The following is an 11,778-nucleotide window of genomic DNA, read 5'->3' on the forward strand; positions in this document are numbered from 1 at the left end:
TCTCTCAAAACTCAAAATCATGATCGTTGTAACAATTACAGGAAGTTGAGAAAGCTCTTGCTTTAAAAAGATGATGAATTGCACCTCTACAAGCATCACATTCCTGAAAACAAAACATCCATCATACTACAAAGTTATTTTCATGTAAAAAAATCCTCTTTCGCAACTTGATTAAAAGGCATCTAATGAACAAAATGAAGAGGTGATAATTTAATCACTTCTTTCAAAACGGCAGACACACAACATATGAGCAATTAGACTGAAACAACTCCAGCTTCTAAGACTCTTCTGTTTGCACGATGCATGTAGAAAAAAAAAAACTGAAAAAAAAAACTTTTGATTTAACTTGGATTCAATCACCATTTACATAGTACCAATTCTACCTACATCTTCTGCACAACAAATGTCGCGACCAACGCCTCGAGCAACTCATACTGCCATCGTGTTTGTCCCTTTCTTGTCTACAAATCTATTGCATCATCATTGGTGCCTCACACACAAGACAACCTTCCTTGCTTTGCATAAGTATCGCATGAACCAGCTGTACGAATTTCTCTGTCTGCTATCCACCCCTTCTTGCATATACAAGATGTCTCCATGGGCGTCGATCCCAAAGACGCCTCTCAGCTAGAACAGTAGTTTTGATTGGCTGCATACAAAGACTCAAGCTGTTGACTGTGTCTATGGCGGCATGAAGAAAAGCAGTAACGTAGAGAGAAAGGAGTAGAGGCACCATGGCCAAGTTCTAAATTGCATGTTGCAAGGGAGCATTTCGCACAGGGCAGGGTGATGCCACGGTACAGCTGGAGTAGTGTAGCTTCTTCCGCTCTCGCATTGAAGAGGGGCAAGGTAAAACCTGCAGCACTCTGTTCTTGGCAGGGTGATGCCACGGTACAGCTGGAGTAGTGTAGCTTCTTCCGCTCTCGCATTGAAGAGGGGCAAGGTAAAACCTGCAGCACTCTGTTCTTGAGCTTTAAAAAATCAAAAAAATGATAAAATCACGGAAAAGCCCACCATTTTAATTTGATAACAAGCCCCTCACACAGAGCATCTGTTGCCTACACATCCGGTCACATTTCCACCCGCCCGAGCCCCTAGGGGAGAGACTCCAGATCTTTGGAATAATGAGAGAGAGAGAGAGAGGAGGGCACGTGCTCAATTTTGCACTCGGTAATTCAAGGGAGAAGAGAGGGGGGGAAGGTGGTCTCTATTGTAGGCTCAGACAAATCGAACCACTTGCAGGTTTAGTTGCGTAAAGCTCTCTCTCTCTCTCTCTCTCTCTCTCTCTCTCTCTCTCTCTCTGTGACCAACCCAACTCGCTACACGCACTGGCCATGGTCTCTCTTCCCTACTGCCTTCGATAGGCCTCAACCGAGCCCACATGTGGCAAGTTGCAACTCCCTCCATCTCCACCACCCATCTCCACCCATGCACCACTGGAAACATCGTCCTCTGTCTCCCCAACACAGTTGCTGAACACACAGCCTTGGTCTCTGCTGCCCTAGGCGGCTCCTGCAAGCTTCAAGCCATCGAGACGTCGCCCCCAAATATATGCATTGCACACCCTTAGCCGCCCTCACCACTCATCAATATCTAATTATGTCGAATCTCCAGCTTTACCATAGTTGAGTGCCTTCACGCTACAATGAATACCCACTATCGCATCTGCCAATAAGACAAAATACGAATTTAAAAATATTAACTCTCCTTTTCCACTAGGGGCTCGCCGCTCACCTCTACCCCAGGCAAAACTAGTATGCCTTGATCGACTCGCTGTGGAAATGGTGTGAATTAAACAAGAAGAGCAGTGTTGTACCTTACACCTCATCGCGTCTCTTATTCTGAAGGCTTTGTAGCATCTCTCCTCGGAGCTTTCGCTAAAAACTCTATGACCTCGCATCACAAACAAGATTTTGCATTAAAAGATGTATGGAGGTGAAAATATACACATTATAATAAAGATGGAGAGAGATGCATTTCGTGCATTTGTGATGATTGTGTCCATAAATAAAAAAAGAAAAAACCATACATACATATGGTGTGAAGTTGGCACCATTCTCCACATTTATAATAATACCGTAGGGAACGTGCCCTTCCCCCGCCACTTTTATCCCCTTCAGTGTTGAAGGGGGACTTATGCTTCTCCTCCAGTGTTGGAGGGACTTTCTTATTGTAAAAATACTACAACTGTACAAGCAAGAACTCATTACTGATGTTTTATGAAAACATGTATCATTCCACATTGCCATGCCGTGGTGTATCGTCTATGTGTCTCTTTGTTGGGAATCCCAAAAATTCTTCAACCATTGTCACCTTCATCTACAACCTTTAGAATGGAAATGATGTAAATTAATTGCTTTAATGAGTACACGATGTAATCTAAGTAGTTTTGAGATCACATAGAGGAAATCAAAGTCAAAATATAAGTTTACCTTTGGTATTGGTCGTGTGGATCGACGCACAATCTTGGATGGATCGGCTCCTAGATCTTCCTTACATTGTTCCGTCACCTTGCCTCCAATATAAAGTTCATCCATTTGAAGGAGTACGAGCGGAAGTGTGACGCGAGAGAGAGTGCGAGAAGATGAGCACGACGATATGGTGAACTCGCTCTACTGTAATGTGTAGAGCATAGTGAGTTCTTATTAGGTTTTTACAAAAGAATATGTGTACATACCTGGCGGCCCGTCCACTTACCTGGGCGACCACATTGGGCTTTATACCCCAACAACCTCCCACTTAAAGTCCAATGTGGTACTTTAAGTGTGAGAGAAGCTACTATACAAGCTAATATACAAGAGATGTAGAGAAGTGATGTACTACCCTACACCTAACTGCTTGCGAAAATGCGCAAAGCTCTCTGAGGGAAGTCCTTTTGTAAGTAGATCAGCAGAATTTTCTGTGGTGTGAACTTTGACAAGCTGAATTTGCTTATCCTCGAGCATTTCCCTGATGAAATGATACTTCACATCCACATGCTTTGTCTTTGAGTGGTAAACTCGATTGCGAGCCAGTTGTATAGCACTCTGACTATCACAATATAACACGGGCATCTCTTCTTTGATTCCCAAATCTGTTACTAGTCGATTAAGACAAATTGATTCTTTGCTTGCCTCTGATGCTGCAACATATTCAACCTCTGTAGTAGACTGAGTAACACAATCTTGTAATCTAGAACGCCATGATACTGCTCCACCAGCCAATGTAAAGACATACCCTGACGTAGACCTTCGGTTGTCTAAGTCACCTGCATAATCTGAGTCTGTAAAACCCTTTACACTTAGCTCCTGACTCCCATAGCATGTACGCATACTCTTTGTAGCTTTCAGGTATCTCAATATTCCTTTCACTGCCTCCCAATGTTTCTTGCCTGGGTTTGACATGTATCGACTTACTACTCCCACTGCAAATGCAATGTCTGGGCGAGTAGCAATCATTGCATACATCAAACTACCCACTGCAGAAGCATATGGAATCTTATCCATTTCAGCCTGTTCTTCCTCAGACACAGGAAAATCTTGTTTGCTAAGTTTCACATATGGTGTTGAATGGAACACTCAATGCCTTTCCCTTCTCCATATTGAAACGTTGCAAAACCTTGTCAATATACTCTGTTTGAGATAACCAAATCAACTTCTTTGATATGTCTCTCTCAATGCGCATACCAGGTATATGACTTGCCTCACCCATGTCTTTCATGTCAAACGATTTTGCCACCTTTGACTTCAAAGCTGAAATTTCTTCCAAGTGCTTGCCAGCAATCAACATGTCATCCACATACAAAATAAGGATCAGCCAACTACCATCCTTAGCCTTCTTTGTATATAGACAATGATCGAACTCACTACGTTTGTAGCCTTGAGAAAGCATAAACTTGTGGAATTTATGGTACCATGCCCTCGGTGATTGTTTTAAGCCATAAAGACTCTTTAACAACTGGCATACCAAATATTCCTTGCCTTTCTCAACAAACCCTTCTGGCTGCTGCATGTAAATTTCCACATCTAAATCACCATGCAAGAACGCTGTCTTGACATCCATTTGGTGCAACACCAAATCTAATATGGCAACCAATGCAAGAAAGCATCTCAATGTAGTCATCTTGACCACTGGAGAGAAGACTTCATCAAAGCCAATGCCTTGTTTTTGCTTAAAGCCCTTGGCAAAAAGCCTTGCTTTGTACTTTGGCTGACTATCATGAGCGGTGATCTTATACCTGTAAACCCATTTACAAGGTAGAGCCTTTTTGCCCCGTGGTAATTTAACTAGCTTCCATGTCTGGTTTTTATGCAGAGCTGTCATCTCTGACTGCATGGCCAATTGCCAATTCCCGGAGTCCTTCATTTGCACTGCTTCCTTGTAACATGAAGGCTCATTGCAATCAGTCAACATGACATAGTTCATAGATGGAACAAACCGATCAGGAGGTCGCGTGATACGTCCAACTCTACGCAAAATAGGTGGCTTGGGCTGAGCCACAACCTGTGGTTCCAATCTATCCAGTCCTTGCTCCTCTTGAGCCCTGACATTTTGTCTTGCACGTGCAGGTCCATCTTCTTGGAAGACAACTCTTCTAATCTCCTCAACCCTCTCTGGTTTAGAATGATATTTGGATTCATTAAAGTGAACATCATTGCTGCGGATAACCTTTCTGGATTCGGGATCCCAAAGTCTGTACCCCATCTCACCAGAATTACCATAGCCTAGAAAGATGCACTTTCTACTCTTTGGCTCAAGTTTGTTCCTAAATTCCTTTGGAACGTGAGTATATGCCTCACAGGCAAAGACTCTGAGATGCTTGTATGAGGGCATTTTGCCTGACCATACCATCTCTGGCACTGAATCCTTCTGCAAAACCTTGCTAGGAGATCTATTTATAAGATGAACAATTGTTGATACAGCTTCATCCCAAAACCCATTTGGCAGCTATGCATTACACAACATACTTCTGACCTTCTCTTGTATGGTCCTATTCATCCTCTCAGTAACACCATTTTGAGGAGGATTGTAAGGAGCATTAACTTCATGTTTTATACCTTTTGACTCACAAAAGTCCTGAAAGGCCTTTGAAACATACTCTCCACCATTGTCAGTGCGTAAGCATTTGAGCTTCTTGCCACTCTGATTCTCCACAAGTGTCACAAACGTTTTGAAAACACTAAACGCTTCATCCTTGTGCTTGAGAAAGTAAACCCATACTTTCCTCGAGTAATCATCTATAAATGTCATAAAGTAAGAAGCTCCCCCTAGAGATAGGTTAGGCATAGGTCCACACAAATCACTATGAACAAGTGCCAATTGTGTATCTCTTCTACTGCTTCTATGCTTATGTGGATGCTGTGTTTGCTTACCATACAGACAATGTTCACAGAATTCAAAATCATTAAATGAAAAGCCAGGCAAATAACCAGAACGAGACAAGATTTCCATTCCCTTCTTGGACATATGTCCTAACCGGCTATGCCACAAAGAAACGTTCGGCTCCTCGGTTACATTGATTACATTTTTAGAGACATTTGATACATAAATCATGTAAAGTCCTCCAGACTTTACTCCATGTGCTACTGTCATCGAACCCTTGGATATCTTCCACATGTTTTGTCCAAAAAAGGTGACGTAGCCAGCATCATCAAGTAAACCTGTGTTGATCAAGCTCTTTGTAATTGCGGGAACATGTCTCACATTCTTCAGTGTGAAAGAAGAGCCATTCTGAAACTTCAATTGAACATCTCCAACACCTAAGATCTCACATGTCTGCCCATTGCCTAGCCGAACATGATCTTTAGTGGTCACATAAGAGGTAAACCACTCCTTGTTTGGAGACACATGAAGTGATGCCCCTGAGTCTATAATCCAGTCACTCAGTGCATTTCCATCAGATGTTGTAAGAAGAGCTGAGTCCATTGTATTCTTCAAGAAGTAGATGTCTCCTGAAACTAGACTGTCATCCTCTGCAACAGTGTTTGTCAAATTTATTTCTTGAATCTTCACTGAGGACTTGTTCTTCTCACCATGGTCTTCAAATTTCTCTTTGCCTTTTTCTGCTTTCCATTCTCTGCAGTCTCTTTTCATGTGACCCTTCTTTCCACAATGGTAGCATTCTATGTCACTCTTGCCTTTACCACTGCGGGACTTGCTACGAGACTGATTCCTCTTTCCACCTTTGTACTTTTCTTTGGTCCTTCCCCTGACAACTAAGGCTGTTCCTTTGCCTTTGTCCATTGTCTTTCTATTGGTTTCTTTAGTAAGAAGAGTGCCTTCTACACCTGCTATGGTCAAACCATCTGGAGGTGCAGAATTACTCAAAGCTGTGTGAAAAGTGTCCCAACTTTCCGGCAATGTGATCAACAGGAACATAGCTCTAACAGGTTCATCAAACTTGACACCTTGAGCTGACAACTGACTGTAGATGGTGTTGAATTTATTCAGATGATTGGACATTGGGGTCCCTTCTTTCATCTTCAAGTCAACAAGCTTCTTAACACTAGAATGGTAACCTAACAAGACATAAAAGTGTTTTGGGAAAAAAATCCAAAACCATAGTAGATCCACTCATTTTGAAAAATCCTTTCATGAGCTTATAGTTCAATAACTACTACATATGGAAAAAATGAGAAACTTGTAATTTTTCTCATCCCTTGGTCACTACAAGCCTCCAAAGTTGATGGACTAGTGCATATTGCCCAAAACATCAATTTCTTACGGTTGATTGCATATAAATAAGAGTGGAGATTTTTGTAGGACATGAGATAAAATGCCCCGTTAACTTCAATGGGTTGGTGACCAAAACATATGGTTGCTTTCACCTCACTAAATTTTTTTTGGGCAAAAAAATAGGTACAAAAAAGTTACATATTTGCCATTCTACGGACCTATCATCAAAGTTTCTATAGTCACGCAAAATATATATACTATATACATGTTTTCTTAGTTCCCTTTGGGCATCTGGATTCAAAAGGAGCCATGGAGCATGTCAAAAGGATAATGGATCTCTTACAATTGGAACCTTGGGGGCAATGGTAAAGTGCTAAATACAGCAAACATGAAAAAACTGGGTTTAGCATTATGACCTCTAGAAACCCATAGAAACTACTCAATATCTAGTCAAGTTTGTAGTCTATGATTAGATATGGTCACTACCCTCAAAATACACACAATTGGCCTAAGAAACTAGCAATATTGAGAAAGTTATACTTGCTACTCTAAAATGTATCATATTTCAACAATCAAAAAACTCAACCATCATCATATACTATGCTATATAGCATATTAGGTCCCCCAAAACTCAAGGAAGATTAGCTTTATGTTATACATTACACTTACACAATCAAAATTGAATTTGGATATCAAGAAAGCCACCAAAAAAATCATAAAAGTGCTAATTTTGGCCAAAAAACAGGATTATGCAATTCTTGTAAATTGGTCATAACTTTCAATTTTAACACTTAGCTCTCCCTACAAGCATCAAAACATGTTGATAACTATGAAGGTCTAACGTCTAGCCATCTAAACCTCACAAACATGAAGTTTACAGTGGTATAGTGGCCAAAAATTGAAAAAAAGCCAAAAACAGGACTCGTTTTTTCACACAGTTTAGGTTCAAAAATGTTGTGCAAGAGTAAGGTAAATGGTGAGATCAATACTCAAAAAAAATGCTAAGTTTTTTTCAGCTCATAAGGCAACTTTGTGGATATATAGCACCTAGAAATTCATTTTCATACTCTTCAAATAATTCAAGCAAAATGGTCACTTAACAGGACACAAAAGTGTCCAAGGACTTAAAAGTGTCCTGTTATTTACCATTCTAGTGTTAATTAAGCCAGTATATCTGTGAAGCTGAACTCTGCTTCTCATAAAGATCACTCAGCTTTGTCCATGCTTGATAAGCCGACATCTCGTCTACTACATTGAAGTAAACGCTTTTTGCCAAAGTCAGCATAATGGTAGAAAGTGCCAATTCATCCATTTCGCTCCATTCATCTTCGTCCATATCTTCTGGTTTTATCCCCTTGAGCTTTATAGGTTTTATCTACTTCTTTTGTACCAACACGTGCCAAATCTACTTCTTCCACAATGGGAAATTAGTTCCATCCAGCTTTTTGATATTGTAAAGAGCAGTGTCCTGTGATCCAGCCATAACTACGCTTCACAGTAGTTTACTTTCCTTGGAAAAATTCGGCAGAGTTTCCCCTGTAAACTGTCCTCTGAACCAATATCAACCTGTCAAATGAACCAATAAAGCTTCAGATTCTGCAGAAATTTCGGCAGAGTCTCCTTTGTAAAATGACTCTGGTGTACTAAAAAACAGACCAAAAACAGCTCAAAAACCCACTGTCTCTCTAACACTGTAAGCTGTGGGTAAACCTGTCCTGCACATGTACTGTCTCTCACTGTCCTGTCATTGTCCTGTAAGCATAGGCTGCGACAATGCCTCAACGGAAGTAAAGCAAAGATGCAATCCCAACTGTCTAACTCACAGTCAATACATCCTAGCTGCCTATCTAAGGGTGCTCGAGGGATCCCTCCAAGACCTGTATCGCCGAAAGGATCTCAACATTTGAGAATACCCCAGCTCAATAAAACCTCACTCGACCCTCAACAAAGGCTGCAGTAAATCTGACAATACATAGACTTCCCACAAAATCATACATCCACAAATTTCCCACTATATGTTGTAACCGCTGCGGCAGTTGTTTGCTGCATGACTCACAGCCAGCAAACCCTCAACAGACATACATCATCTCTGACAATACATCCCATGTGGAAGTACCTGCAATGTCAGGATGAAATCTGGAATATCAAGCAGCAAACACAAGCTACCTGATGAACTAGTGGATGTCGCCTACAGTCTATGTGTAGATGCGCCCGTGTCGTATGTGACACGCCTCCAAGAACTGTGAGCCGTCCTTCGATATGTAGACAGCCACAAATCAACACTCTGGGAGTGCCGATATCCTCAGTGCCTGCAGTCGTAGGCCGAAACCCCAAATTTGCAGAGTCGGATCTGCACCCGCTGAGACCACGTAGTCGAAAATGGCGTGTGCAGAACTTTGTCGAAGCCGAACGGTGGCCGAGATGACCTCAGAATGAAATTCTGAGAACACCAATCCCTTTGCGCTCTCCCACAAGATTTGAGGCCGTGTCTTCGCCTGTCGAATCTCACTCCAATCTGAGCAGGTGACTCTGGCTACCTGCAAATGCTGCTCCGAGCCTCGATCTGAGCTTTGATACCAGTTGAAGGAGTACGAGCAGAAGTGTGACGCGAGAGAGAGTGCGAGAAGAAGAGCACGACGATATGGTGAACTCACTCTACTGTAATGTGTAGAGCATAGTGAGTTCTTATTAGGTTTTTACAAAAGAATATGTGCCCGACGGCCCGTCCACTTACCTGGGCGACCACATTGGGCTTTATACCCCAACACCATTGTCATCAAGTGTGTGACTTCTGCAAAGATATCGATTGTTGCATTCACTTTTGCTATCATGCCTACCATTACCTGTACTACTTCTGATGTTCTTGGTTTCAGGGTATGTTGAATCTTCCTTACTGTTTGTTCGTAGGTGATTTCATATAGACAAAGGCCAGCAATTTGCATCTGCTGAAAACAACCCACAGCTCTTTGTCCCTTCTCCTATTGTGGGTATACCACAATCAGTGCATTTGAAGAGATGTCATTTCAAACAATGAGCTCCACAAGCTGCTTTCGAAGTGCACCACATTTGGCATACATATTGAGCAATGCCAAGCACAACAGCTCATCAAGGACTTGTTGTGCACATACAAGTATACCACACTTGACATACATACTAACTAATGTATTGGCTAAGTATGTGTTATTTTCAAGTAACCCACTATCGCAAATGTATCCTGCTGCATTGGTAACCCTGCTTCTGTTGTGCATATCCCACAATCAACGCACTCCAAAAGACGACGTTCCGAACAGGAAGCTCCTTAAACACTTTCTGTGCTTTTTGAAGTGCACCACATTTGGCATACATATCGACCACACACAGGCAATGGCGATGGTGGAAGGAGCTGCAGCTTATGTGATTGCATGAGGAGAGGTTTGAGGCATTTCCAAGCACAACAACAGCCCCTGACTAAAGCCCATATCGGCATCTTGCATAGAGACACATGCCTTCAAGATGCATGCGTAGGTGATAGCATCAGGACAAAGACCCTCATAGCCTTGCATTTGTTGAAATCAACCTAGAGCTTTTTGGCTGTTTAATAAAGATCTCTCTCTCTCTCTCTCTCTCTCTCTCTCTCTCTCTCTCTCTCTCTCTCTCGCACGCACACACACACACACACACACACACACACACACACACACACACACACACACACACACACACACACACACACACACACACACACACACATACACGGATCTGCAGCGTTGTCGTGCTGCTCCGCTTCCACGATGGAAAAAAGAGTAAAGAGAAGCAGAAAAAGTCTATTTGAAGCTCACACATTTATTGAGCAGTGACCAGGGCTCGAGAACAAGCAAGGAGATCCAGAAAGTGTATGCTTTATGTGGTTATGAAGGTCTAAGCGTAGAGATTTTATGCTTGAAGCAAAGGTTTTACATGTGAAAAGGCTCTTAGGACATATAAGGCAACTTGGGTAGAGGAAGACATGTGGTCAGTGGTAAAAAGGAAAGTGTGTGAGAGACTTCACATCTTTGCATGAGGGAGGCCGAAAAAGTCCTATTCTGAGAAATTTTTGTAAAACAGGTTTCTGGACAAAAAGGGCCATGCTAGTAGAAGGAAAAGGGCGTTTTGAGAATTTTTGCCTCACACGCACAGAGGCTAATTCTGCACCGATCAGGAGATATTCAAGTTTTCGTGCTCTGTTGTATTAGCGAGAAGGAAGCCATAAGCTTTGAGCACTCTAATCCTAAGCCAAGCTTCCATAGCCTTCTCTCATCCAATGTTCCATAGCAAATCTAATCAAAGACATCATAAGCCACTCTAATCCAAGCTTCCAAGCCACTCTAATCATGGAAGGAGTTTAAATAATGTGAGCAGCGGTACTGTTAATGATAATCAAGCTTCAGGATCTTGTTCAAGCTGTTAATTTCAAGCTTTGTCTACATTCATTGTGTTTGCTGCAACTGTCTTCCACACACCTCTCACAGCCAGAGGCCCCGCGCCTTCGCGGCTCACCTTTCGAACACAAATCCCCCGACATTCTTGGTGAACCGATGTGAAACGAGCCGGGGGGGGGAGGTAAAGATGGAGATGTCAGAACAGTTAAAGTAGTTTATGAAAGATTTCAGTTCCAATGGATTTGATAAAAATCTAGCAGTTGCAAATTTGCCAAAAATGATGGAATTAGTTCAGGGATGTCTGCAGGAAGCGAAAGCCGCGCAGTTAAAAAAGAAGATTGATGATGCTGTAGAGCTAGCACTTGATGTTGTTCGGGAGCAGTATTATATTTTTTAGGGATATGATCGAGAAGGTTTTATTGCATGTTATGAAGCTGAGATGAAGAGCCGAAATGTTCCAGAAGATCGGATGATTGCAGCTTTTGAAGAGGTTGTAAACTCGGATTTTAAAAAGCGGGTTCAAGAATTGGCAGAAGCATATCCCACACAGTGGGAGTATTTTGTAGAGGAATTTATTTACGAAATCTCAAGGATTCTAGATCGGGAAATAAAGGAGATTACTGGACGAAATAAGGTTGTCTCCAATAAAGGTGAAGGGGATCAGATGAAAATCCTCAACTATGATGAATTTTGGGAGCATATTTCTGCAAGAAGTAAAGCCAAAGAA

At 42.0% G+C, this 11,778-nt stretch overlaps 1 protein-coding gene across 1 annotated transcript; it reads right to left on the reverse strand.

Annotated features, from left to right (window-relative positions):
* Positions 1-2,299: 2,299 nt before the first annotated feature.
* LOC147427111 (uncharacterized) lies at positions 2,300-9,494 on the reverse strand. Its single transcript, XM_086498072.1, has 3 exons — positions 9,421-9,494; positions 2,433-2,532; positions 2,300-2,326 (listed from the first exon to the last, which is right to left on the reverse strand). The coding sequence occupies exons 1-3, from the start codon at positions 9,492-9,494 to the stop codon at positions 2,300-2,302; spliced, it is 201 nt and encodes a 66-aa protein (XP_086354198.1).
* Between the last annotated feature and the right edge of the window lie 2,284 nt (positions 9,495-11,778).

The sequence above is a fragment of the Adiantum capillus-veneris genome, chromosome 24, assembly GCF_014529385.1.
Source record: "Adiantum capillus-veneris isolate H3 chromosome 24, ASM1452938v2, whole genome shotgun sequence".
Classification (NCBI taxonomy): Eukaryota; Viridiplantae; Streptophyta; class Polypodiopsida; order Polypodiales; family Pteridaceae; genus Adiantum; species Adiantum capillus-veneris.

What these genes read in the sequence shown, in the direction of transcription:
- LOC147427111 (XM_086498072.1), bottom strand. Translation starts at nt 9,494, where the DNA reads ATGGTAGGCATGATAGCAAAAGTGAATGCAACAATCGATATCTTTGCA. An exon ending in ACACACTTGATGACAATGGT is followed by an intron (nt 2,533 to 9,420) that starts GTTGGGGTATAA and finishes CCTTCAAATGGA; the next exon opens with TGAACTTTATATTGGAGGCA. An exon ending in CCACACGACCAATACCAAAG is followed by an intron (nt 2,327 to 2,432) that starts GTAAACTTATAT and finishes TCCATTCTAAAG; the next exon opens with GTTGTAGATGAAGGTGACAA.